At 57.0% G+C, this 27,745-nt stretch overlaps 1 protein-coding gene across 3 annotated transcripts; it reads left to right on the plus strand.

The window, feature by feature from the left end:
• On the plus strand, positions 691–27,565 carry PCDH1 (protocadherin 1). 3 transcript variants are annotated; one of them, XM_018050218.1, is made up of 6 exons: positions 691–894; positions 9,843–10,705; positions 13,695–15,890; positions 21,220–21,439; positions 22,375–22,413; positions 23,543–23,624. In XM_018050218.1, the coding sequence occupies exons 1-5, from the start codon at positions 855–857 to the stop codon at positions 22,398–22,400; spliced, it is 3,345 nt and encodes a 1,114-aa protein (XP_017905707.1). In that variant the 5' UTR covers positions 691–854; the 3' UTR covers positions 22,401–22,413; positions 23,543–23,624. The 3 variants fall into 3 exon arrangements, with proteins under 3 accessions (XP_017905707.1, XP_017905705.1, XP_017905706.1); XM_018050216.1 differs by lacking the exon at positions 22,375–22,413 and having other exon boundaries at positions 23,543–27,565; XM_018050217.1 differs by lacking the exons at positions 691–894; positions 22,375–22,413 and adding an exon at positions 9,595–9,687 and having other exon boundaries at positions 23,543–27,565.

Here is a 27,745-nt window from a genome sequence, read left to right on the forward strand (position 1 = left end):
TCCTATTAAGCCCGAGCTTAGGCGCGTCACCTCATCCTCACACTTGCATATTTCCCCAGTTCTCATTCTAGGGGAGCCTCCGAGTCCCATTACCCTCCCCCTTCCACGGTCCCCTCCGTAGCCCCACCCCCAAGACTTGCTGCGGCCACCGACGCTGACCGCTCTGCGGCTTCGGCCAGAGGGGGAGGGGTGGACTTCCCCAGAGCGCAGTGGGAAGGGAGGGCCACTCGGGGTGCGCTGGGGGTCTGGGCAGGAAGAACGTGGATCTGGAGGAGCAGATGCCCAGAGAAGGCATCGGGAGACATTTCCCGTGCCTCGACTTCCCAGGGGGCAGAGTAAAGGACAGGTGTTTGAATGAGGTTGGGAAAGGAATTCGGGAGGGGTTCCAGATGGGGGCAAGGGTGGGATAAGTGTAAACTGAAGAGCCTGGGAGGGGGACAATCTGCTTATACGGCTCTCGGGTAGCGAGGAGATAGCAAAAGGGGTCCCGGCTTTGCGGAGCGGTGCTGGGGTCCCCTCCCAGCCGAACCAGAGCGGTCCCGAGCTCCACCTCCCGGCCACGGAGCTGGGGGAGGGGGACAGGGAGGCGGGCGGGAGGAGGGCGGGCGGGCCAGGAGGGAGGGGGAGGGAGGGGGCGGGCCCGGCTGTGCGCTCCGCTCGCTGCTGGCTCCGCCGCCGCCGCCACCGCCGCCGCCGCCGCCGCCGCCGCCTCACACACTCCGGGAGCGGGAGCACGGCGCGGACGCGAAGCCGCCGGGGCTGCTGCGCGCAAAGCCAGCCGGAGCCAAGCCTGAACCGCAGCGCCAGCCCGAGCCGTGCCGAGTCGCAGCCCGGGCCGGGGCCGGTGGCGGCTCATGGACTGCAGGGCCCGCGGCCGGCGCTGCCCAGAGTCGGGTAAGGATCGGTGGCGGTGGAGGCGGCGGTGGCTCCCGCCCGTGAGCGGCCATGGCCGGCGGGAGCCGAGGGAGGGGCACCCGGCCGAGTGAGGCCACGGCGGCCCAGTCGGTGCTCCGCGTGCCGGGGTTGAAGTGGGGGCGTTTGGGAGCTAGGAGTGGGGGTTGCGGCCGGGGCACCCTGGCCTCCAAGGTCCGCCGCAAGAAGCCGAGCGAGGAGAGGGAGTGCTGAACTGGACCCCAGCCTAGGCGCCCTGCACCCCGGTGCGCTTGGAGCTGCGAGGATAAGGGGGCTCCGGGAGCGCGAGAGATGGAGATGGTTTGGGGCAAGTACGCAGCCCCCAGTTGGGGGGGGGCATTCCCCGAGGACGTAGCAAGCAAGGACCCTCATCCACAAGCACACACACACACACTTGTTGGGCGACCAGCTCGGATCACTCAGGCGCGTCCAGCTCCCCGCGGGCACCCGGAGGGCCAGACCACGGACATATGTACACACATACATACATATGTGCGCACAGGCATACCTCCCGCACACCAGCGCCCGCTGGGGCACCGTCGCTAGCTGAGAATCCGCTTCAGCGCCTGCACACTCAGCAGCACGGACACACAACCTGTGGTCCTACGAAGCAATAGAACACAACCGGCTGTGACATTCGGCGAGTTGGACACACAAACGCAATCTCGTGCCCTAAAATAGGAGTGTCACGGCCACAGTTCGCCAGATGAACACTCAAAACCCAGTCACACACACATATTCCTTTAAGGAACACACCCTAACATAAATTATGTTACACTCCTTGGCCAGAACATAGGTACACAACGCGTCTTGCTTGCACCCCTCGATTGCACCCATAAACACAGAACCCAGTGTTTCCGCACACGCCTTGAAGGCATACACCCTAACACAGCAAGTGGCACCCACAACAGCGCTTCACGGTCAAAACACAGAGTTTATTGCTTCCCACATCTTAACACTGGATTCCACACACTCCTTCCACCAATATCACATTACACCTTGGGGGGTATACACACAAACACGCGCTCTGTCCCTCTCCCTCAGAGGCCAGATTCCGTCCTGGGAAGCCGCCGGGCCGCCGGGAGAGCACCTAGCGCCCCTTCCCCTTATCGCGATACAGGCAGTGTAAATATCGGCCCGGCGGGAACCCTAGGGGCGGGCTGGCCGGACCTGCTTCCCCGCCGGCGCCTCCCCCACCCCCACTCCCGGGCCGACCGGCTGGGTATTCCCGGAACAAGCTGGACCTGGCAGGCCGCGCCACCCCGCCTCCCCGAAGCTCCGGGGCACTAGGCCCTTTTGCAGAGGGTGCCAACCTTGGGCAGTGTTTGCGACCCTCTTCTGACCATTCAGTTGGTTTCTCCGAACCACCTGGATCCCCAGCAGACCTGGGTCCCACACACCTGTGTCTCTCTCACACCTGGGCGTCCCCTGCGCCAGGTCCCGGCTGCAGGCCAGAGTCGTGTGCGCAGGCGAGGCCCTGGGACCAGGAGGGCACGCGCGGCACGCGCAGGAGCAGACTTGGCAGGCGACAAGGACTCGCACTCCTTCCCCCCACCTACCCTCGGGAGCCCAGACTTCTGGCCTCTGTCTCTCAGCAGTGGCCGGCGACCATTCCTTCTAGCAGGAAATATTCTGGGCGGCTCTGAGGTCTTTCATGATTGAGAGTAGGGTAAAGCCCCCTTTTCTGCTGTCCGCGAGAGGCTCGGTTTTACGAGAATTTCTCCTCCGGGCCGGGCTCGCCGCTTTGTGATTCCGGCGCCGGCTCCTTCCCTGCCCCTCCCGGCGCCCGCGGGGCGGCTCTCGGCGACGCCGGCTTGTGGGGGTCCCTAGGCTGACACCGGGAGTACGGAGGAGGAGGGATTCCCCGCGGCGGCCCCTGGGGCAGGGGGCGCCTGGGGCCCATTGGTGAGGCGCATTCTCCCGGCGCCGCACTCGCGCCTCGCCTCGAGCTCGGGGAGGCCCGGCGCCGCGGGGGTGAGGGTGGGGGGTGGGGTGGGGCCGGGCGAGCCCGAGGATGCCGTAGGAACTGCCGCTGTCCCACCCCCGACACTCTCCAGTGTCCTCTGGGAGGAGATGCCCCGAGCGCAGGGTGTGTGCTGCGAGCGCCCGCTGACCGCAGCCGTGTAGGTTGGGGTCTGCCCGCTCAGGCGGACTCCAGGATGTCGTGCCGGAAGACGCCGAGGGCCTTCCATTACCTGCTTTGAGCCAACCCTTGGTAGCTGCCTGGAAAGAGAGCGCCCAGAAGGTGTTTGTGACAGCCAGAGGTCTAGGTGTGTGGGGGTTAGGGGTGGGGCAAGTGTTACTTTCTTGATGTGGGGGTCTCGGAGGATTGAGATCTGTAATTATAACTAGACCAGGGCATGGAGTGGATCGAAGAGAGAGGGATGAGAAGGGCCTCCAGAGACTGCCGAGCAGGATGGCAGGGGAGCAGGTCTGGTTTCAGTTCTGACTGCATTTAGTTTCCCCCCTTCCCTCCCACCCAGTCCCCACCCCCAAAAGGGATTTCAGCTAGAAAGGAGCGTCTTGCTGGCAGGGTGTCTGCTGCTGTGGCTAGTTCGTCAGGGGACCTGGGCTAGGTAGAGATTGAGCTAACTGCTGCCAAGTGTGGGCGGAAGGGTCAGGAGAGGGTCTCCGAGGATGGAGGGAGGAGCTGGGGAGAGGAGATGGGGAAGGAGGAGATCCTCATATGGGGTGAGGGCTGCCCCTACCATGAGAGAGGATAGTTGGTGCTGCAGAGATTCTTTCAACCATGTATTGAGCTCCTACTGTCTGCCAAGGCCCATGGTGGGTGATGAGGATGCAATACTGTAGTAAGATGCACAACTATCCTTGCCTTCATAGGTCTTCCCAGCTGGCAAGGGATTTGTTCACTTATTAATGAAACCAGTGAGCACCTACTGTGTGTCTGATGCTGGAAATGAAATGCTCCATTTAGACAGAAAGATATCGCTCCTTTACAATAGACCTTAATGTATCAGCTCCCATTTAATCCTCCCAAATAATTTCAAGAGGCAGGATTATTTCCATTCCACAATATAGAAATATCTTCAGAGAAGTAAAGTCACTTGGCCAAGGTCACACAGCTAGCAAGTGGTGGAACAAGGGTTTGAACTCTGACAATCTGACTCAAGAATGCAGGTGCCTGGAAACCCCACAGAGACTAATAGAGGGTTGTGAAAGAGAAGGGAGAGGAGCTGAGGGCTGTGCACTTATTCACTGTGGGAAGCCTCTGAACAGCCCCACCCCATACAGCCAGCTTGCTTGCCCTCCTCTCCCAGATGTTTGCTTTGTCCCTCAGTGTTTTGTGCCCACAGTGGTGGTGGCTGTTTGTTACAGTGCAGGGGTGGGGGTCACAGCTGACCTGGACTCTGGGGCTGTGACATCTGTCCCTGTGTGTTTCCTCTCTGGCCACAGCTTTCAGGAGGAAATGGCCCCTGGTCCCCAAGGTGGGCTGGCAATGAAGGCTCCAGGTGACCCTCGCTGCCGTCCTTCTTCCTGCCCAAATGTTGACACAGATGGCGTTTTCCTTGGCCTTCCCTGGACTCTGCCCTCCCACCTCACTGTGCTCGTGGAGCCTGAGAAGAATGAGTCACTGACCCTCCTGAGGCTCTGACTGCTCAGGGTCCTGGGTGCCCAGTGTCTCCAGGTGGAGGTGGGGACACCCCTGCCAGGAAGGCAGCCAGTGCCTGGGCAAGGGCAGATAAGGCACTAGTGGCTTCAGAGGCTGCAGTCTGGGGCTAATGACTCCCTCTAACCAACCACCAGGACAAAGTTCAGGGATGGTGGGAGCAGGAGTAGGAAGGGCTGCCTCACTGCCACACCTGGCTGTTCTGTTCTCTCTCCCTGCATCCAGGGAGGCCTGGTGTCCTTCCGCCCTTGAACTCTAGACCCTCGCTTTCTCTTTCACTCCTTGCCCTGCAGGTTTGGCAACCCAGGGATTGTGTGTGTGTGTGTGTGTGTGTGTGTGTGTGTGTTCGGGGGTACATAGCAACCAGTGATTTCTGTTGATGTCTCTTCCCCCATCCAGCCTTTTCTCAACTCATGTGGGAAGGCATTTTTATTTCTCAAATCCCAACTCTTCAGCTTACTAGGGGCTTCCCTGGTGGCTCAGTTGGTAGAGTGTCTGTCTGCCTGCAATGCTGATGACCCAGGTTCAGTCCCTGGGTAGGGAAGATCCCCTGGAGAAGGAAATGGCAACCCACTCCAGTACTCTTGCCTGGAAAATTCCATGGACGGAGGAGCCTGGTGGGCTACAGTCCATGGGGTCGCAAAGAGTCAGACACGACTGAGCAACTTCACTTTAACTTTTCAGCTTACTATTTCTATGACCTAAGGCAGTTATTCTTTCTGAGCCTCAGTTTTATCATCTGTACTATGGGAAGCCATGTAATAATAAACAAGACCCATTTCAGAGGATTGAGAGGATTAAATGGGAAATGGATGTAAATGTAGTAGACTCTCTGGGAGTGTTAGAGATGATGGTGGTAAAGATGATGATGATAGAAATTATACTTCATTCTTAATTCCAAAGACCTAGAGAACCTCACGGTTGTTCCCAGAAGGTTCCGGACCCTTGCTGCCTCCACCTTGCTGCCTGGGGGGTTTCTCCAGGCCCCTCTTCCAGAATCAGAATTCCTACGGGTGGGGCCAGATAGTACTCATTTTAAAGGGACGTTAAAGTGTCTGTCTACAATGTGGGAGACTTGGATTCGATCCCTGGGTCAGGAAGATTCTCTGGAGAAGGAAATAGCAACCCACTCCAGTACTCTTGCCTAGAAAATCCCATGGACGGAGGAGCCTGGTGTCCATGGGGTCGCAAAGAGTCGGACACGACTAAGCAACTTCACTTTCACTTTCAGGTACTTAAAGAGCCTAGCCTTCTTCAGCTCTTGATCCTACTCTGGGCAAGCCTCTCCCAACCCCTGGAAACTCCCCCTGCCCCCAACTGTCTTTGCCTTGGATATTCTTTTTAGTGTTCCTCCCAATCAGAAGTTAGATGCCACAATCCTTTCCTGACTCCTGAGGGTGACAGGGGTGCTTCCCTGGTGGCTCAGTGGTACAGAATCTGCCTGCCAATGCAGAAGATGCAAGAGACATGGGTTTGATCCCTGGGTGGGGAAGATTCCCCGGAGAAGTAAGTGTCAACCGGCTCCAGTATTCTTGCTTGAAAAATTGCATGGACAGAGGAGCGTGGTGGGCTATAGTCCAAGGGGTTGCAAAGAGTCGGACACAACTGAGCGACTGAGCAAGGGTGACAGCGTGACTGAGAGAATGTGTATGAGTATTAGGAGGCAGGTGGGAGGTGGGGAGAATGTGTCACACACATGCTATGTTTGTGCTGCCTGGGAGGCCTGAGGGGTCAGAGCCCCTGGTTGTGACCTGAGATGGGGAAGGAAGCCCCCGAGATTGGTGCTTAATCTGTAGCTCTTAGAGCAGCTACAAATCAAAGTCACCCTTACGCTGCCAGAACACGGACCTCTGAAGTTGTAGCCAAAATTTGTGAACATTCGTTCTTCTTGGAAAAATCTGCCATGTAGTTTCATAAAATTCACTAAGGGGGATGTGACCCCAAAAGGTTACAAATTGTTGATCTGGAGAGAGTGAGTGGAGGCAGGCCGTCACTGCTTTATTTCTCCTCTTTGTCAGGTTTAAGCCCCACCCAGCCAACACTTTAGCACGGAGTTGGTGCTCACAGTGATCCCATATTGTGTGTGTGCTGTGCAAGGGAGGGCAGAATAAGGTGCCCAAAAGAGAGTGAGGTTCTTTGGAGATAGGTGTGTTTGTGTTGGGGCTTGATGGTAAGATGAGCCCAGTGCCAGGTCCATGGAGAGAGGGGAAATGGCTGAAGGATGGATCCAAATAGAGCATCAGATAAATTCCTCTCTCCTTTAAAGAGATTAAGATTGCAGCTGGGAACAAACACACACTACTCATCTGATAACAGCCTCACATGTGTTGAGCCTATTACTGGGAGAAATGACCAGGGAGGGGCTGTGCTTGTGTAAGGAATCTGCATTCAATGACCATTTGCTGAGATCTAACCTACACAAGAAGGAGAAGGCAATGGCACCCCACTCCAGTACTCTTGCCTGGAAAATCCCATGGATGGAGGAGCCTGGTAGGCTCCAGTTCATGGGGTCGCTAAGAGTCGGCCACAACTGAGCGATTTCACTTTCACTTTTCACTTTCGTACACTGGAGAAGGAAATGGCAACCCACTCCAGTGTCCTTGCCTGGAGAATCCCAGGGACAGAGGAGCCTAGTGGGCTGCCGTCTATGGGGTGGCACAGAGTCGGACACGACTGAAGCGACTTAGCAGCAGCAGCAGCAGCAGCAACCTACATGAGAAAGGGTTAGATCAGAGCCCGGGGAGTCCTCGGTGGAGTAGAGAAGCTGGGTGAGGACGAGCAGTGAACACACACCAAGTTCCAGGATAGGTTAGCTAAAATGATCACAGTCATTCATGAGCTGTGACTGAGCACCCACTGTGCTGTGCAGGGGCTTCCCTGGTGGCTCAGTTGGAGGAGGAGGTGGCTCCTCCTCCAACGCAGGAGACCCCGGTTCAATTCCTGGGTCGGGAAGATCCCCTGAAAAAGGAAATGGCAACCCACTCCAGTATTCTTGCTTGGCAAATGCCATGGACAGAGGAGCCTGGCGGGCTACAGTCCATGGGGATGCGAAAGAGCTGGACATGACTTAGCGACTAAACAACAGCAGCAGCAGCAACTGTGTGCAGGGTCCAGGGCGAGGCCCTCAGGATGGATATACGAGCAAACAAAGCAGAGGCTCTCTTAGTTTCTGCTCACAGAAAGACAAACAATTCACAAATTATTCCCCAATCGGCTACCTAACTACAACTGTAAGTGCTTTAAGGGAGTGTTTGTTGAGTGCCCATGTGCTAGGCATTCAGCCCACATGATCCCAAACTCCCTGGAAAAGAGGTAGTATTATTCCCATTTTACTGACAAGGAAACCGAGGCTCTAAATCAACTGCTGCGGCTCACATGGTCAGGAAGTGGGCAGCTGGGGTCTGCCTCAGACTCCCTGATGTCACAGTCCCTGCTCTCTCCATCCTGCTGCCCTACACCTGTCAAATGGGTGCAACCCAACAAAAGTGACAAACAGTCATGAGTTAGAATGGTCAGCTCCACAACGACAGACTGCATCTGTCTTGTTCACTGCTGTGTTCCACTGCCCAGGATAGAGCCTGGAACATTTTAAGTACCCAATAAATGTTCCCTGAAAGCATGAATGAGCACTGTAGTGAGCCCAGCTCTGGGAAGGGGATGAGTGCAGGGAGCCCTGTCCCTTCCTTCAGAATGCTTGGGGAGGTGGAGAATAGGTGCACAATATGGGGACTGAATAACACGGCGGGCGGTGTCCCCGACTGCACGGTGATTCATTGCCAAGGGATTGGTACGCACAATAAGTGGCTGTGAGTTGGAGGAAGGAGAGGTCACTGTGGGCTGAAGAGGCTGGGAAGGCTTCCTGAGCAACCAGCGGCTGCCTTCAGTGGGGTGGGTGTGGCCTGTGACAGGGCCTGGGTAGGATTTCCAGGTGCGGGGCACCTATTCCAGGGGCAGGCAAGGAGCTGGGGACAGGCGATCCAGCCTGAGCCTCTGTTGAAGATGTCGGGCCAAAGACTTTGGATTTGCAAAGCGGGGCTGGTTGTGGCGGAGTGGTGCTGGAGAAGAGGAGGTAGTCAAGGCTGGTACTGAGCTGGGGTCTGCTGACACACAGCTCAAAGCTGAGGGGAGACCAGCCGGAGCAGCAAGCTGCTGTTGTGACTGTGGTGCAGCTTGTGGTTGGCTGGGCATACGGGCCTCTCACTGGAAGGATCTGAGGGTGGGCAGGGAGAGCCAGGTGTGAGATGGGGCTGGACCGGTTAAGGCCGGGAGGGGCCAGGTGAGAGGCACACTGGGAGACTGAACAGATGTGTGGGAAGTGGTCTGGGCAAGGCTGCTCGTGTCATCGGCAGCCCTATCCCAGTTAGACCTGCTGGACTCCTAGTCTCTAAGGACAGGCCAGGGCAGCTCCCAATGCCAGTTCCAGGGCTGGTCAGCTCTGACCACTGCCCTGACCCCAGTATTGATGTCTGGTATCTTCCACGTACTTGCCCATGTCTCTCCTCCCCACCCCGCTGTGGAGAGCGAGGGCGGAGGAGCTGTGTGTGTACACACAGGTGTCCATGCTCAGGGGCATGTGTGTTTGCAGGGAGGTCGGGGAGGGAGAACCCCTATTACTCAACCTTGTTTGCAAGCCTTGGTTGGGCCCCTGTTCAAGCTGGCCCTTTGCAGGGGTGGGCACCCTGGTTAGCAGGGTGATTAGTGTCAGAAGGGGATTTGAGATGTCCTACCTCACATGCGCACACTGACTTGGCATCTCAGAAGGGATAGGAACGTGACGTCATTCCTTCTGCCTGCAGCCAACTTGAGCGGCCCTCAGCGTGGGTGGTGGTGGTGATGATCGGGGTCTGGGGAACGTGAGGGTTCCTGCGTCTCTCCTACTGTGTTCACGGCAGGGGGTGGGGGGGCTCCAGGTCTCGCCCTTGCACTTGCTGTCTCTCCCTATCTCAGTATCAGGGTAATTAGCATGGGTGACTAAGGCAGGATGCTGGTGAGAAGGAGGTGTTGGGCAGAGCACAGAGCAGAGAGCAGGGAGGGAGGGAGTGTCAGGTGGGTCTGGGCGTTCCAGGGGCGGGAACTGCTCTAGACCTGTTCCGGTGCCTACCGGCTCCTCCAGCTGGAGCAGACATCGCTGCTACACTGGGCTGTGGGTGAGCCTCTGGGTTCTGGGTCCTGGAATCAGTATTCTCTCTCCTGGAGATCAGTGTGTGGGTGGGAGGGGGGAGTTGGGGGTGGCTCTGGGCAGCCCTGAGAGCCTGGGCTCTCCTTCCAGCTGACGACTGTGTTCTCTCTCTCCCCCTTCCAGCCCTCCTGATTCTGGAGCCTGCCCCAATGGGGCCCCTGAGGCACAGCCCAGGGCCCGGGGAGCGACGTCTGCTGCTGCCTACCCTGCTGCTAGCACTGCTGCTGCTGCTGGCTCCATCCCCGGGCCATGCCACTCGGGTGGTATACAAGGTGGCTGAGGAACAGCCGCCCAATACCCTCATCGGGAGCCTCGCTGCCGACTACGGTTTTCCCGACGTGGGCCATCTGTACAAACTAGAGGTGGGCGCCCCGTACCTGCGGGTGGATGGCAAGACGGGCGACATCTTTACCACTGAGACCTCTATCGACCGTGAGGGGCTCCGTGAATGCCAGAACCAGCTCCCTGGTGAGCCCTGCATCCTGGAGTTTGAGGTGTCTATCACGGACCTCGTGCAGAATGGCAGCCCCCGGCTGCTGGAGGGCCAGATAGAGGTTCAGGACATCAATGACAACACGCCCAACTTCGCCTCACCAGTCATCACACTGCCCATCCCCGAGAACACCAACATCGGCTCACTCTTCTCCATCCCAGTGGCTTCAGACCGAGATGCTGGCCCCAACGGAGTGGCGTCATATGAGCTGCAGGTGGGGCCCGAGGCCCAGGAGCTATTTGGGCTGCAGGTGGCAGAGGACCAGGAGGGGAAGCAGCCGCAGCTCATCGTGATGGGCAACCTGGACCGGGAACGCCTGGACTCTTACGACCTCACCATCAAGGTGCAGGATGGTGGCAACCCCCCACGTGCCAGCAGTGCCCTGCTTCGGGTCACCGTGCTCGACACCAATGACAATGCCCCCAAGTTCGAGCGGCCGTCCTATGAGGCTGAGCTGTCTGAGAACAGCCCCATAGGCCACTCAGTCATCCAGGTGAGAGGCCCCTCTGTCTGTCAGGGTGACCCACTCTACCCTGGGTCCACTCTACCCTCCATCTTCCCTGCTCTATCCTGTGGCTGACTTCCATTTAGAAATGGGAGCCCACCCCAACCTCGTGAGAATTCCCTTCACTTAAGGGCAAAACGGTCAAAATACTTCAGTGAGATCTCTCTTCCCAGCCCCTGCTTGGTGAGACTTTCCTACCACACCCCAGCAGGGGAGTGACTTTCCTCTGTCAAGCTATTTACATGACAGTGACATAGCATAAGAACAGCGATCCCCCATCCCTGAGACAGAGTTGAGTTGGAGAAACCTCTGCAAAGTGAGACCCCCTCCCAAGTCCAATGACAGTCTCCTCCCTAGCCAAGCGAGCTGACCAAATGAACTGCCTTTTGTCCAAGTAGATTCTCTCCAGAGATGAGAATGTCTTTCCAACTAGGGGCCCGTTAGCCAGATGAGTTTCCCGAGGCTCAAAGCCAGAGCCTTCCTTTGCCCATCCCTGACAGTCAGATGAAATCATTTTAGCCAGGTGAGTCCTCAGAATTCTAGAAAACTGTGCTCAGATGTCTATACATTCGTCTCCTCCCCTAGGCACCGGGCACCCATGGGTATGGGGTGCTGGGCACAGTTGGGGGGTTGGTGGCCTCTGTTTCAGTTCTCAGCACCCCTTTCCGTGGGAACTTCCCCAGGGGCTGGGCAGCTTGGTGGGGCCAGGGCCTGGGAGGGAGCAAAGAAAGCGTCCCTGTAGACAGGTGGGTGTATCTCGCGCTGTCATCTCAGCCCTGGCTTCCTGCCAGCCCCAGAGCCTTTCTCCTTCCCCATGGGCTGAAGTTGTCTGTCTTTGACGTGAGGGAGCTGAGGAGGGCTCAGACTGCCCTGCACACCGTTAGCTGTTCACCGAAGCCATTCCTTCTACATCCCCAAACTGAAGCAGGGCACAGGGGGAGTTTGGACCTGTATTTAGTGGCTGGTGAACTGGAACCTGTAGAAGAAAGACTGAGAGAGAGAAGGGAGACAGACAGTCGGGGATGGTGACTAATAATAGACTAAGTGCTGGGCACTGTTCTGAATACATTCTGTGTATTATATCATTTAATCCCCACAGTACAAAGTACGCATTATCCCATTTTACAGATAGGGAACTGAGCCCACAGAGATTAGGAAACTTTCCTCATATCACCCATCTGATGTGTTCAGATCCCACCTTGGCGATGTCCAACAGTTTGACTTCAGAGGTCCAACAGTTTGACTTCAAAGCCCGTGGGTGTAAGAGTCAAGAAGTGGGATGAAGCAGGACAACGGGGCAGAGACGAGGCTACAGGTAGATAGAGCAGGAAAGAGAGGATACGAGAGAACCAGCAGTGGGAAAGAGGCTGAAGAACTGAGCAAGGTGGGGGGGTGAGACAGAAGTCAAGAGCCAGAGAGAGAGGTAAGCTGGCAAGAAAGGGGGATAAGGAGGTGTGTGACCAAGCTAGAGACAGGGAGGCAGACAGTGGGAATCATAATGAAAAGTCTGTGACAGACTGAGGGGAGGGAGGGTCGAAGAGAAACTGTTAAGGAGTGAGCAGAGATCAAGCAGCTGGGAATCCTGACCCACGTGTGTTTACTGTCCGAAGAAAATCCTGATGGGAAGGAAAGACACTAGCAGTGGCCCTTAGAGTATCAGCACTGATTTTCAGAGGTGAATGGATGGATGGCTGAATGGATGAACAAAAAGAGAGATACATGGTATTTAGGGGGCACTTGGCACGTGCCAGGCAGTGTTAGACATTTTTACCGACATCATCCCATTTAACCCTCATCACAACCTTGTGAAATAGGTTCTATTATTATCCCCGTTTTACACATTTGTAAACTGAGGCTTGAGGATGTTAAACCATTGGCCCAAGGTCACGTTATTAGGAAGTAGTGGAGCTGGGATTTGAACATAAGACTCTGTTGCTCTGCTCCCCAGAGACTCTGCCTAGTTGCACCCATCAGGTCTCATCTCCCCACGCATACTGCCAACACATTCTCTTGGGCTGTGACCTAACTCTAGATCGCATGTTTCTACCTGACCAGTGCTCCCTCATGGCCATTCCCACCTGGCTCCTGTTGCTCCGTCACCACCCGTGTTTGTGTAGACCTGGGCTGGGTGTGCGTCGGCCTCAGCGCGGGAGGGCGTGCCCACTGCAGAGGGACAGGCAGTTCGTTGTTTGATGCTGGGAGCCCAGCCTGCTACCAGCAGGCTCTGTGGCCTGCACCAGTCCCTCCTTGGCCGCGGGCTCGGTCGGATTCCTCAAGTTGGTGCCTAGCCAGCACCAGACCTGGGAGGGGAAGAGACTTGAAACAGGTTTCTCCGGTTTGACAAGGGTAGTGGCCTGGCTTGGCGGGCTCCCTCTGACCCACATCCCTATCTGGCTGTTTTCAAAAAAAGCAGTCCCCTCACCTGTGGCCTCCAGGCGGGCATGTGGGTCTCCATTCATGTATAAACACACACGTACACAAACATATATACCTTCTCACATAGTCACAACACGTGTATGTTCATGCATGCCTATTATACACATATGCCGTACATACACACCATCTCTACTACTCACACATTCCCAGCTCTTCAGAAGGGTTGAAGGTCAGTTAAATTGGGTGGAAGGGCTACCCTCGTTGCTAGCTGGATCCTCATCCCCACATTTGGGTGGACTAGTATAGAAATGATAAGTAGAGTTCAGTTCTGCCCTATCCCATCTCTAGTAGTAAGCCTGCAGCACCATCGAGGATTTGTGGGCTGTTATCTGTGCTCTTCAGGGAAATAGATCAGTAATATCAGCTACAGTGTCAGGAACTGGGAAAGGGCAGGGCTCACACGTGCTGCTTTTGGAAAGGCTGCCTTATTAGATTCGTCATGTCTGCTGTGCTCTCTGGAAAGGCAGCCCTGGTGTCCCTTAATTTGTTATTCCCAAGCTAACCCAGCCCTGTTTCCCTCGTTTCTCCCCCTGCCCTGTAGGTGAAGGCCAATGACTCAGACCAAGGTGCCAACGCAGAGATCGACTACACTTTCCACCAGGCGCCTGAAGTCGTGAGACGCCTTCTGCGACTGGACAGGAACACCGGACTTATCACTGTGCAGGGCCCCGTGGACCGTGAGGACCTGAGCACCCTGCGTTTCTCGGTGCTTGCCAAGGACCGTGGCACCAACCCCAAGAGTGCCCGAGCCCAGGTGGTGGTGACTGTGAAGGACATGAACGACAATGCACCCACCATCGAGATCCGTGGCATAGGGCTGGTGACGCACCAGGACGGGATGGCCAACATCTCAGAGGATGTGGCGGAAGAGACAGCTGTGGCCCTGGTGCAGGTATCTGACAGAGACGAGGGAGAGAATGCGGCTGTCACCTGTGTGGTCGCAGGCGATGTGCCCTTCCAACTCCGCCAGGCCAGCGAGACGGGAAGCGACAGCAAGAAGAAGTACTTCCTGCAAACCACCACCCCGCTCGACTACGAGAAGGTCAAAGACTACACCATCGAGATTGTGGCCGTGGACTCGGGCAACCCGCCACTCTCCAGCACCAATTCCCTCAAGGTGCAGGTGGTGGACGTCAATGACAATGCGCCTGTCTTCACCCAGAGCATCACTGAGGTCGCTTTCCCAGAAAACAACAAGCCGGGTGAAGTGGTTGCCGAGGTCACTGCCAGTGACGCCGACTCGGGCTCCAATGCTGAGCTGGTTTACTCTCTGGAGCCTGAGCCAGCTGCCAAGGGCCTCTTCACCATCTCACCTGAAACTGGAGAGATCCGGGTGAAGACATCCCTGGATAGGGAACAGAGGGAAAGCTATGAGTTGAAGGTGGTGGCAGCCGACCGGGGCAGCCCTAGTCTCCAGGGCACAGCCACTGTCCTCGTCAACGTGCTGGACTGCAATGACAATGACCCCAAGTTTATGCTGAGTGGCTACAACTTCTCGGTGATGGAGAACATGCCAGCACTGAGTCCGGTGGGCATGGTGACTGTCATTGATGGGGACAAGGGGGAGAACGCACGGGTGCAGCTCACGGTGGAGCAGGACAACGGTGACTTTGTTATCCAGAATGGCACGGGCACCATACTCTCCAGCCTGAGCTTCGATCGGGAGCAGCAAAGCACCTATACCTTCCAACTGAAAGCTGTGGACGGTGGTGTCCCACCTCGCTCAGCTTACGTTGGTGTCACCATCAACGTGCTGGATGAGAATGACAACGCGCCTTTTATCACTGCCCCTTCCAACACCTCCCACCGGCTGCTGACCCCACAGACCCGTCTGGGTGAGACGGTCAGCCAGGTGACAGCTGAGGACATTGACTCTGGTGTCAATGCTGAGCTGACCTACAGCATCGCTGGTGGCAACCCTTATGGACTTTTCCAGATTGGGTCACATTCTGGTGCCATCACCCTGGAGAAGGAGATTGAGCGCCGCCACCATGGGCTGCACCGCTTAGTTGTGAAGGTCAGTGACCGCGGCAAGCCCCCACGCTACGGCACAGCCTTGGTCCACCTATATGTCAATGAGACTCTAGCCAACCGCACGCTGCTGGAGACCCTACTGGGCCACAGCTTGGACACGCCACTGGACATCGACATCGCCGGGGACCCAGAATACGAGCGCTCCAAGCAGCGTGGCAACATCCTCTTTGGCGTGGTGGCTGGTGTTGTGGCCGTGGCCTTGCTCATCGCCCTGGCTGTGCTCGTGCGCTACTGCCGGCAACGGGAGGCCAAGAGTGGCTACCAGGCTGGCAAGAAGGAGACCAAGGACCTGTACGCCCCCAAGCCCAGCAGCAAAGTTTCCAAGGGCAACAAAAGCAAGGGCAAGAAGAGCAAGTCTCCCAAGCCCGTGAAACCAGTGGAGGATGAGGATGAGACTGGCCTGCAGAAGTCTCTCAAGTTCAACCTGATGAGCGACGCCCCCGGGGACAGTCCGCGCATCCACCTGCCCCTCAACTACCCACCAGGCAGCCCTGACCTGGGTCGCCACTATCGTTCTAATTCCCCACTGCCTTCCATCCAGTTGCAGCCCCAGTCGCCCTCTGCCTCCAAGAAGCACCAGGTGGTGCAGGAACTGCCACCTGCAAACACATTCGTGGGCACCGGGGACACGACGTCCACGGGCTCTGAGCAGTACTCCGACTACAGCTACCGCACCAACCCCCCCAAATACCCCAGCAAGCAGGTAGGCCAGCCCTTGAGGCTCAGCACACCCCAGCCCCCATCCCACCCCTACCATGGGGCCATCTGGACCGAGGTGTGGGAGTGACGGAGCTGGTGTCTCAGACCTGCTCTGCTCACCAGCCCAAGGCAGTGGTGGGAGGTGGAACCAAAGGTCAGGGAATGCTGGGACTGGCAATGACCCTGCTGCCTCACCCAGGCTTGGAGGGCTGGGCCCAGTGAAAATGGAGGGTGCATTCTGTGTCCCCCCACCCATCACCCCTCCCCACTGGGAGAGGCCTGTGATTTGTTACATCCTGGGACAGGCCCAGATGCTGGGTCCTGCAGGTGGGGGCGGATGGGCAGGGGAGCCAGAAGGGTTTGGAGGCAGAAGCGTGGAGGGAATGGAGAATAAGTCTCCTTCAGACCTGGGTCTCTGTCTGAGGCCAGCCATGGGTGCTTCTCTAAAGGGGAAACAGGGAGACCTGGGGCCCTGGTGGGTAACCAGGTGGGGACTCTGTCAGGGAGGGGCCCCCCCTTTGTGCCTTCTCTGTGTACTGTGTCACCCTCTTCCCCACCCCAGACTCCTGGGCTGGGCCCCCCCTTCCTCTTCCCCCATCCCAAACACTTCCCCCTGATAATAAAGTTCTCTATTTTTGGAGTTTTGGTTTCTTATTTTCCTGGAAGTGAGAGGAGAAGTGAGAGAGACTGGAAACAAATCTTTGTCTGGAGGTCCTGCCTCAAGGTCCCCATCCCTGCTCTTCGTCCCTCCCCATGTCTCAGGCCTGCACCTCTCTGCCAACCGTATCTTAATTGATCACCTTCCCCACCCCCCAACCCATGACTATGACCGAGTCCATGTCTGGGTGAAGCACCCTTCAAATAGAGCTGTCCAGCAGCGTATCCCTCTCCTCATGTTTTTTTTTTTTTTTTTTTTTAAAAAAACAATATTTGTTTGTTTAGGCTGGGCCAGGTCTTAGTTGTAGCATGTGGGATCTAGTTCCCTGAGCAGGAGTCGAATCCAGGGCCCCTTGCATTGAGAGCACAGAGTCTTGCCCACTGTACTACTAGGGAAGTCCCCCTCCCCTCATGTTTGTGAGGCCTCCCTGGGAATGATGCCCTTCATCAAGAAAGTGGGTGCAGAGGCACCCAAGTCCTGACCTTTCTCCACTGACTAAGACTTGACCGTTCCCCTCTGTGCAGACGGAGCAGTCCCTAGAGCTCAGAGCTGAGTAGCTGGTAGGGGTAGGTGGAGTGCAGTCTGGCTGCCTCAGGGGAAGGCACAGAACCTCTTAATTATACTAGGCAACTTCCCTAGAGGCAAGATCTTCCCAGGTCCCTTTCCCAGCCTCTTCATCCCAGTACCACTCAGCACCCAGCAATTAGCCTGTTTTGCCCTGTCTTCCCACCAGGGTCACCAGTCTGGGCTGCCGGGAGAGCGGGCCCAGGGAGAGGGGAGGGAATCCTCCAGTGCTGCGGGCTGACCTGCTCTCTGTGTCCCCACTGCTGACCCAGGCTGAGGCGCCCTATATTGCCCTCTCCTTTCCCTTCCTTCAGCTCCTTGCTGTGGCCACCCTTAGCTGCGAGCTCTCATTCACTCTCTCTCTCTCCGTCTCTCACTTCTTGCTCTCCTGGGTCTGCCCTGTCGCTGGCTGTGCCCAAGGAGGAGGCTAAAGTCAGAGTGAGGGGACTCAGGTCCTGCGGGAGTCTCTGAGGCCAGAGGCAACCTGTGTCCATGGTGACTGAAGAGGCTTGAGACACTCCCAGGAGGTCCAAGGCGCCAGCTCTCTATTCTGATTCCGTCCACAAACTCCCCAACGCCCTGGGGCACCCCCAAAGTGAAAATCCTGGGGGTTTTGGAGGAGTGGGGCATGGGGAAGTGAAATCTGGTTTCATCTCATTTCTCCTGGACGAATAAGCATCTCTCGGGTGGCCTCTGGCAGCTCCTGACCAATCATCCTTTCTCTCTTGCTCCTCTCCTTGCTGCCGCTCCCTCTCCCTCCTTCTTCTGTTCCTGTAGCTCTTTCATCTCTTTTTCTTTCCCGGAGTCTGAGGGATTATCCTTTACTCGGCTCCAGACCAACCCAGGGATGGAGCCACACTGCACACTCGAACATAACCAAGTCACGACACCGCTGTTATCATCAAAACACATAGGATGAATCCCTACTGTGTGCTCAGCACTGTGCTAGACCCTAAGGAAAAAATGGTCATATTTCTACAAGACATACAAGTGAAAAGATGAGGCAGTTGAGAATCTTGGTGTTGATTCTCACCAGTGAGAATGCCACGTAGAAAAGCATTTCCCAACTTGTTCTGCCACTTCTGCCACTACTGGCTTTCCTTTTTTTTTTTTTTTTTTGAGTCCTTACCAGGTGCAACGTACCATGCTAAGCATTTTATGTGAATTAGCTCATTCAACGCTCATAACTCTTTGTGAGTAGGTCATTTTACAGAAATGAAAACTAGGTAGCGATGGAGTCAAATTCAAATCATCAGGAGATCTGGTTGCCAGAGTCTATTTTCCATTATGCACTTTTTGACTAAGTTCAGATTAACCTAATAAAGGCTCTACAAAGTTCTGCAAGAAGGGAGAAAGTGTTAAGCTTTGTATAACTCTGGGTTTTCCACATTTACTTGACCATGGTGTCCCCTCCCTTTCTTTGAGGCATATAGTATGAGAAGACATGGGAGTGGGCTCCTGAGAGGGAGCACCTTGAACCAGCTCTTCATGAAGTGAGGAGCAGGAGATGGACGGGAGGCTGAGCCAGTCCCTGAGGCAGGAGTGAGTGTCACCAAGCTGGAGGCAGGAAGAGGGCAGAGAGGGGATTCTGAACAGAATTGAGGATGGAGTGGGGAGCTAAGACAGGAGATTGGAAGACTGTAGGCTATAGAGGACATAGAGGCCCTGTCAAAAGTTCCTTAAGAGGAAATGGGAGCCCCTGAAAGCTCTTGAATTTTGGATGAACTGAGTTTTAGAAAGTTCACTGGAGTGTATGGTGGATTTAAATTGGTAGAGGTGAAGGTACAGGACTGAACCCCTAAGGTCCAGGCAAGGATGGTGGCAAAGGGAATGATGGATGGATGGATCAGCCTGACGTTCTGGAGAAAAGACCCACAAGACTCAAGGAATAATTGGATATGGGGTAGGGGTGGGAAGTGAGGGGAGAGCTACCAAGATTTCCAGGTAGATACCATCCTTCTGAGTCTGGATAAGGGGGATAATGGTAAGATCATTGCCCATGCAGAAGCTGACTGGAGAAAAAGAATTTGGTTTCAGGCATGTTGAATCTGAAGGGTCCATGGGGACACCAACTAGAAATATCCAGCAAGTGTCTAGAACTTCTGGACTAGGGTGTGTTTCAGACAGATTTTGGACACAGGCTTTTAAGATTTATTTATTGGCGACACTGCATGGCATGTGGAATCTTAGTTCCTCAACCGGGGACTGAACCTGTGCCTCCTGCAGTGGAAGTGTGGGATCTTAACCAATGGACTGCCGGGAAGCCCCTAGACTTTTTAAGATTTGATAGTCATAGAACTATAGGGAATATTTAGTATTAAGTGTGACCCAACCCTCCATTTTAAAGAAAAGCATCATAGAAAAAGACCAAGTAATGTGTATTCCAGGAGGCAGGATTGCAGCCTTGGATTACCAGGGACAGGTTCTGCAGGGACAGAGGGCTGCTGGCTAATGTCTAAAAAGAAAACTGAAGGAAAAAACACTTGATAGCCAGGCTACTCTGTGCCTCCCAGAGCACCTGGAACCTATCGTCAGGTCAGTTTGGAAGATCTTGTCTGTTATCACCCAGGCCTTTCAGTGTTTTGGATCCCAACATGGATCTCGAGAAGGGTTGCCTGTGCCTGAAGATGGAGTGGGAGGCAAGGTGGGAAGGCAGCTCCCTGTGCTGACACCCTCCCCCACCCCAGCTGCCTTGAATGGGACACAAATTGTGTAGGGTATCAGGAGGGTGGGTATGCAAACCTGCGCCACCCTCCATCTCGATAACCTCCTATTGAGAGTTTTAAGAAGAAAGCAGCACAAAGTCAGAGGATTAGAGAGAACCTGGAGACTCATCAGCAGGGGCCTGGGCATGGGCTGCTCCCACCCCTGGGCTCCAGGGGCCCTTGGTCTTCGCCCTCCACAACTCCTAATTTCTGGTTGGCAGGAGAACCAGTGGCAGTCCCAGGTGGGTGTTTGGGTGATTGGTTGGTTGTGCCAAGTGCCAGGCTGAGGTTGCCAGGTTCCTGGGATGATCATTAACCCATGGCAGGCAGACGGAGCTGTTGGCTGGGAGCAGCCTGTCACTGTTGCTCTCCCCCGACCCCAGCTCCCAGTCTAAATCCTGACTCCACCAAGCCAGCAGCCCCTCCCAGACGCTCCTTCCTGTTTCCTAGAAGGAGTCTTCATCTGAAGCCAGCCTTCTGAATCCCTGATGGATGCCGGGCGCCCCCCTCCTATGCCTGGGTCCTCCTGGGCCCTGCCCTCTCCAGTTAATACTGTTTCCTGATGTGGAGGGCTGGTCCATTGTTCTGCCACCCCACCCTCAAGGTGCCCTGGTTTGTTATCAGGCTCCTTTTCCTTCTTCCTTCCCACCTTTTTCCACTCCCTGGCCTCTCTGAAGGGGAACAAGTGGGGACAGGGGTTGAGTGGCAGAGGACTCAGCAGGGAGTCCTGTCTACGGCATTACAGACCAGGGGGCATTGCAGACCAGGGGTGAAGAACAGAAGCTCAGAAAGCGGTTAGCAACCCAACTGGATGGAGGCAGTAGGAAGTTACGGAGCAATGAGACAGGTGAGGAGCTGGAGTCTGGAGGCTGCTATTTGGAAATTAGGGAACTGTTCTTGTATTGGTGAGCTGTTTTGGAATGAGGAGTGTGTCCTGCTTTCAGGGAGCTGTTCTAGAAACTGGAGGCTTGCTGGTGGTTAGAGGCTATGCTGGAATTAGGGGAGTTGGCTGGTATTGTGCTATTTTGGTGTTGGCTGTCTGGAATGAAAGAGAGGCTGTGCCAACACTGGGAAGCTGTGCTCTAACAAGTGGTTGTACTGGATTAGGCTTATCGTTGCTGACCTGGGGGCTATCATAACACTGGGGCCTGTGCTGTGTTAGGACTTCCAGTGTGTGGTCCTGGCTGTCCTGGGAGCTGTCCTGGAATGAAAAGCAGTCCTCTATGAAGGTATCTGCTTTCTGGGGGGCTGTGCTGTGCTGGGGGGCTGGGCCTCTTCTTGGTTGCCGCTGAGGCCTAGAGGACTAGAAGCTCTGAGGGTAGGCTTGGCTGGGGCTGCAGCCTGGTGTGGTGGTGGGCCCGTGGGGCAGGCTAGCCGGCCAGCAGTGACGCTTCCTCTCCCCGCAGTTACCTCACCGCCGCGTCACCTTCTCCGCCACCAGCCAGGCCCAGGAGCTGCAGGACCCGTCCCAGCATAGTTACTACGATAGTGGCCTGGAGGAGTCCGAGACGCCATCCAGCAAGTCGTCGTCAGGGCCCCGACTGGGTCCCCTGGCTCTGCCTGAGGATCACTATGAGCGCACCACCCCTGATGGCAGCATAGGAGAGATGGAGCACCCTGAGAATGGTGAGGGGCGTTGGCATGGTCGGGCACCCCAGCAACGAGTAGAAGCCTGAATATGATGACAAGACCTTACAAAACAGCCTCCATCTCTTGAGCTCTTCCGTGGTCAGCAGTAATCACTGTGCAGAGTGCTTCCTGGCAGATATTCATTGAATCTGCATAACCACTCTGATCTGAGAACTTTATTGTGCCCACTTTACAGTGGAGAAAACTGAGGCTGAGAGGTTGAGTCACTTACCCAAAGTCGTATACAGGAAGTGACAAAGCTGGGAAAGATTCAAACCCAGGCTTCTCTGATTGCAAAGACTGCATGTAGCACTACTCTATATTGCTTCCTAGGAACAGGGACCCCAAGAACGGGGACCAGAGGGCTCAGGCAGTGGTGAGGGAGCCTTGAGGCAATCTTTTGATGTAATGAGGGTCAGAGGGCCTTGAGGATGCTCAAGGGGCCCTGGATGCTCTAAGGAGCCCAGAGAAGGGTGTGATGGTCCCCGAGGGAGCAGGAGATTATTTGTCTGAGAAAAGGGGTGGTGGGGCTGGGGAGTGGAAAGTCTTGTCTGGGAGAGGCTTGGAGGGTGATGGCAGAAGTGAAGTCTGGGCAGGAGCAGTGTGGGGACAGACAGGGGATGTGTTGTCAGAATGTATGGGTGCAGTGCGTGTGTGTGAAGGCATCTGTGGTGGCCCACGGTGGGGAGCCTAAATCAGCTTGCCCTTGGGATAGACAGATTCTCCAGCTTGGAACTGTCCTCAGGTCTCACCCCCTCCCTCAGGCTGAAGTCCCGAAGCCCCCCAAAAGATGAAAGGTTCCACACCTCATCCCCTGGGCACAAGGTTCTTGTCTGACCTCCCAGGCCCCAGGTCTCAGAGTGTCCTCTCTCCCCACTCTGCCCGTCCACGCGCGATCTCATGCCCGTCTCGTCCTTTTTGTGCCCGCGCAGAGCCGGCTGGCAGGAGCAGGCCCTGAGGCGGACTGCCAGGTATGTGGGAGCTGCTCTGGGGTCTGGGGTCTGTGGGACTCGGCCCAGCACCCAGCCCCGCCCACCCAGTGCCCGTGCTCTGCTCCATGCCATGTTGGGTCCCCCATTCTGCCCTGAGCTAAAGAGCCTGAGTGCTTTGAGGGTTAACGACAGAGCTGACCCCTTCTCACCTTGCACTGGCAGGAGGCCAAACCAGGGTGGGTGGTGCCAGGGGAGCCCCCACCCCAGGTGGTGCTGCTCAGTCATGTCCCTGCGGAGGGGGGGGAGTCACCGCCTGGTGCTGTCCCCAAGAGAGGGCGGGACGGGGGCAACTGTGACAGGAAGTGCTCCAGGCCCAGCCGTTCCCATAGAGACCCCGGCTGCCCAGCAACCACACTGGCTACTGCTGATGTCAGGCGGCCAACTCCTGTTCCCGTGGGTGTTCTGGGCAGGGAGCCGGGGCAAGGCCAGGGGTGGTGGTTGCTGTAGGGGCCAGAGTAAGGCGTGGTGGGGCTGCATGAGCGTGCTTGTGGCTATGTGAGTGTGTGCTTCTGTGGGAACCCCTGGCTTTGTAGCGGGGTCTTGCTGTGCTGGGGTGGGGTTTCAGGACAGCTGGGGGCATGGTGAGGCTTGAGGGGGCTCAGAAGGAAGATATGTGCCCACCTCTGTCTGAGGATGGAGATGCCCGGTGTAGATTTGTGTGTCCATGCCTATCTGAGGGGAAGGCTATGGGTGTGTGTTGGGGGGGGCCGACAAGGGAGAGAGAGCTTGTGTCTGTAATGAGCACAGGGGTTTCCTCATCCCTGTCTGGGGGCAGAGGTGCGTGTGTCAGCCTGGCTGGAGGCAGATGACAGAGTGCATGGATGAGTTGTGTGTGCACCTGTCTGAGGGCAGATACAGTGGGTGTGTGAGAGGAGAGCTGGAGGATGGGTGAGGATGGAAGAAAGGAGGTGTCTATTTAAGGACAGGCCGTGTGTGTGAGAGTGCACGCGCTGTGGATGGTGGGAGGGTGTGTGTGCCTGTGAGCTTGATGGGCAGGAAGGGGTGTGCACTCTTGTTCCAAGACAGAGTGGAGGTGCTGCTGGGAGGCCGTGGAGCAGAGCCCTGGGAGGCTGCCCTGCCTGAAGACCCTCCCCTTTCTTCCCTGCAGACCTGCGCCCTCTGCCTGATGTCGCCATGACGGGCACCTGTACCCGCGAGTGCAGCGAGTTTGGCCACTCCGACACGTGCTGGATGCCAGGCCAGTCGTCTCCCAGCCGCCGGACCAAGAGCAGCGCCCTCAAACTCTCCACCTTCGTGCCTTACCAGGACCGAGGAGGGCAGGAGCCTGCGGGCGCCGGCAGCCCCAGCCCCCCGGAAGACCGGAACACCAAAACGGCCCCCGTGCGCCTCCTGCCCTCCTACAGTGCCTTCTCCCACAGTAGCCATGATTCCTGCAAGGACTCGGCCACCTTGGAGGAAATCCCCCTGACCCAGACCTCGGACTTCCCACCTGCAGCCACACCGGCATCTGCCCAGACGGCCAAGCGTGAGATCTACCTGTGAGCCCCCTTCCGGCCGGCCGGCCATCCCTTCCCCAGTCGCCGGCCGGCTCCCAGGCGGGCCCATTCCAGGGTCCCCGCTCCTGACTCCTCCAGCGTGGACTTCCTGGCCAGGGCCCTGAGTGTGGGGTGGGGTACTGGCCTCATGACCACGCTGGCCCTTCCCCCATGCAGGGTCCAGGTCCTCTCCCTTCACTTCATCCCCCAGACCCTAGGGAGCCCCCTCTTCCCCTTTATGGGGCTCCTCCCAGCTGATGCCCAAGAGGGCTCCTCTCCGATGACTAGGCTCCCTTCCCTTGACTTCCAGGGAGCACCCCCTTACTTTGGGCAGATGGTGGAGTCAAGGGCAGGTAGCACACTTTTAAGTCATTGTTTCCCGGATGGCCGACCAGGGCGGGGATAGGATGCCCCATTCCAGCCCTGCAGCAGGGCTGAACTGGGGAGCCCCCTTCCCTGGGAACTCCCAGAGGAACTTCAACCACCAGGGGCTCCCCAAAGGGCTGTTGTTACCAAAGGTGGGGTGGGGATGGGGGTGAGAGTGGGGCAGAGGCCTTGTCTTCCTGTACTGCTCCTGGGCCGGCCCACCTGCCTGCCACATGCCCATGCCTGGTCCCATCTGGGGGCCCCCCTTCCCCACTGGTCATGCAGTGTCTGTATATAAGGACCTTGGAATGATGTCCCCATTTCTGCCTGATTTGCAACTTTTCTTGTTGATGTTGTGTTGTCTTGGGGGACCCCTCTGGGGGAGCCTGCCCTACGCCCCCTCCTCCCTGCCGCAGTGCCCCCCACCCCAGGCCTCTATTGTTCCATGTTGTAAATACCCCTGGGGCCATGGTGGGGGTGCAGGCCAGGGAAACAAAGGGTGGGCGGGGGTGAGGGTAACATTCGCCTATCAGCAGAGCTGGGCTTTTATTTAATTTTTTTTAAGAAACAAATCTCTATTTTTTTGGAACTGTTATGCTGTGCCCTGGTGGGGGGAATCCCCACTCAGGCTGGCCCCCACATCCAGATGAGCATCACAGAGGGGCCCTGAGGCTGTGGGGGGCAGCTGGACAGGGGTGGGATGACTGTGCCTCTGGCCTGGTCGGGTGAGTTGGGAGCAGGAAGGTTTGTTCAGGGGGTGGCTGGTTGCTGCCCCCAGTAGGGGTTACCTGCACCCTGCCCCCTCTCTGCCCCCCACCCCCAGCCCCTGCCATGACTGACCCGTCAGCCTGTAAAACCACCATTGCCTTGATCTCAGGGGGTGGGAAGGGCGCCTCAGGGCACCCTGGGCTCCAGGCCCCCTTCTTCCAGTTGGGCTTCCCTTTGCCAGGGTCAGGGGTCCCATGGGGGTGGGGAGACTGGGGGGCAGAGAAGCCCAGTCAGCCATGATGAGGTGGGATTCTTTTCTTCACCTCAGGGGGCCAGGGTGTGAGGGGCATCCTGCAGAGCCTCCGTCTCCCACTGTGGCCATCTCAAAGCCTCAGTCCCCCTTCCTTCCAGAAACCCCCACTGCCTTGGCCCATACCTCTCCAGCTCCCCAGGGGCCCAGGCTGGGAGGCTGGAGACTCAGGGTATGGCCCTTGCTTGACTTCGTCTAAGCTTGGGGGATCAGCCCAAGGGTGGGAGGGGTGGGTACAGGCTGCTGGGTCGTCTGGTGCCTTTGGGAGCTGTGTTGCTGGGGTCTTGACTCCTGTATCCCCATAGACCCCAACTCCACCCCTGAAAGCCAGGGGGCTGAAGAATCACCTTATTCTCTGCTCCTTGCCCCTAACTTGGCTTGGGGTAACAGTGCTGGGAAGGAGAACATTGTTAGGCTGGTGGCCCCAGCATCCATAGCCCTTCTATGGAGGGCAGGGGGTAGAGTGGGCTGGGGTGGCAGCAACCAGGTCCAGGGATTGGCCAAAGGCTCCTTTCCCTTGGGGAGGCCCAGGAGGTGGGCTGGGGCTGGTTAAAGAGACAGCCCCTTCCCCCTGCACAAACGGGGCAGGTGCAATACTGGTGGAGTTAGTACCATGAGTTGCCCAGCTGGTGGGTCAGTGGCTTTGAGGGCTGTCCTGGGTCCTGCAGTTCAAGATTCTGGCAAGACTGTATGCGGCCCATTTGCTTGGTGGAGAGGGTGGTCCAGACAGGAGGCATTCCTGGGGTTGGCAGATTCCCCTTGGAAGCCCCTGGTGGCCTGGGCACCCTGCCCTGGTCTTGGAGGCCCCTGAGCACTAAGTGAAAGGGCAGAGGAGCACTTTGCACAATGGAGAAGCCAGAAGGAAGAGAGTGGCCCAGGTGGCCAGGAGGGCTGAGAAGCACAGAGGAGCTCTTCCCACAGGCGAAGGCAGAGCCCCTAGCCCCCTGGTTGGGGTCGGGGCACTGAGTCTGTCACCACCTGGGCACTGGAGAGGTGAAACCAAAGGTGGGCAGGGGGTGGGTGGCAGCACTGGGGACCACTCCGGTTGGTCCTAGGTCTGTGAAGCCCTTCCCCAATGCCTCGTGTCGCGTACAGTTTTATGTACAAATAGGCGACATCTGGCCAGAGGAGACCCCGCTCAAACCCAGCCTGACCCAGTCAGTGTCTTCCTAGAGGGGACCTAGTCTGTCCTCACCCCCTACTTCAGAGCATGTCTCTTGGTAGGGGGAGGGTATATGGGGACATACTTCTCTCCTAGGGTCCCTGAAGCGTGTCTCACATCCCCAGGGGAGAGTCTCTGGGGCATCCCTCACCTCTGGGGGCTCCCTAGGCCCTATCTCTCCCCCTGGGAGTCTCTAGAGGGATATGTCTTCCCTCTGGGGACCATGGGAGCATGTCTCCCCCCTACCCAGGCTCTCTGGGGAGCCTGTTTTCCTCCTAGGGTTCCTGGGAGTACTTAAGGCATGTCAGTCTTGGGCCATCTCTCTTCCCAGGGAAGGGGGCTATCTCTGAAGCATGTCTGGGAAGAGATGTTTCTGGCCCTCCCCGCACCTCTCCTCCAGGGGTGTCTCTGACCTGCAGCTCTTGGGATGAGACTGGGCAGCTCTAAGTTGTCTTTTCTCCTAGGGGCTCTGGGATACCTCTATCTCCTGAGGGCCCAGCCTCTGGAGCCATTTCTTCCCTGGATGGGGGCTGTCTCCTGGTGTTGGGTTGGCTTGTGTTGGCCAAGAGAAAGCCTCTTAGGGGGCGTCTCCACGTGGGACTTCTCTGGGAGGGGGGACTGTGTCTCGCCCATGGGGTTTCCGGGCGGTGTGTCTGCCCGTGGGGAGGGGGAGACTGTGTCTCCTCGGGTTATCTGAGTGGGGAGGGGGGCCGTGTCTCTCTCGTGTGTTGGGGGGGTGGGGATCAGGGAGGGGGGTTTTGGGCGCGTCGGGTGCCCACACTGGGGTCGTGTTTCTCTTGGTTCGTGCCACTTCCCACCGCCTCGCTCCTCCCGGGAAGGGCCCCCGCTCCGCCCCACTCCACCCCTGTCCCTGGCGCTGCGAGCACAATCCCGTTGATTTGTAATGATTTCTGTCTCTCTCGTCTTTCTCTTTCTCTGACCGCCCCTCGCCCCCCGCCGCGAGCATGCGCAGGCACCGCCCCTACCCCTCCGGTTCGGTTCGTTTCCGGTTTGTTTGCTGAGCTGTCAATGAAAGACCCGTGTAATTATTCCCGAGCTTTACAATAAAAGTGTGAAAACCGGACCCCACTTGGCTTCTTCCAGCCCCTGGGTCGGCGTCCCGAGGAAAGTGGAGGCTAAATCTGGGGTAGCGACCTGGGAGGGCGTCGGGGGATGCGGACGGAGAAGAGGGATCGCGATCCATAATGGCATTAATCGGCGCCACGCAGGGATTGGGGACAAAAGGACGGAAATTGATGGCAGATCTAC

This window comes from Capra hircus, chromosome 7, assembly GCF_001704415.2.
Source record: "Capra hircus breed San Clemente chromosome 7, ASM170441v1, whole genome shotgun sequence".
In the NCBI taxonomy this organism is placed as follows: Eukaryota; Metazoa; Chordata; class Mammalia; order Artiodactyla; family Bovidae; genus Capra; species Capra hircus.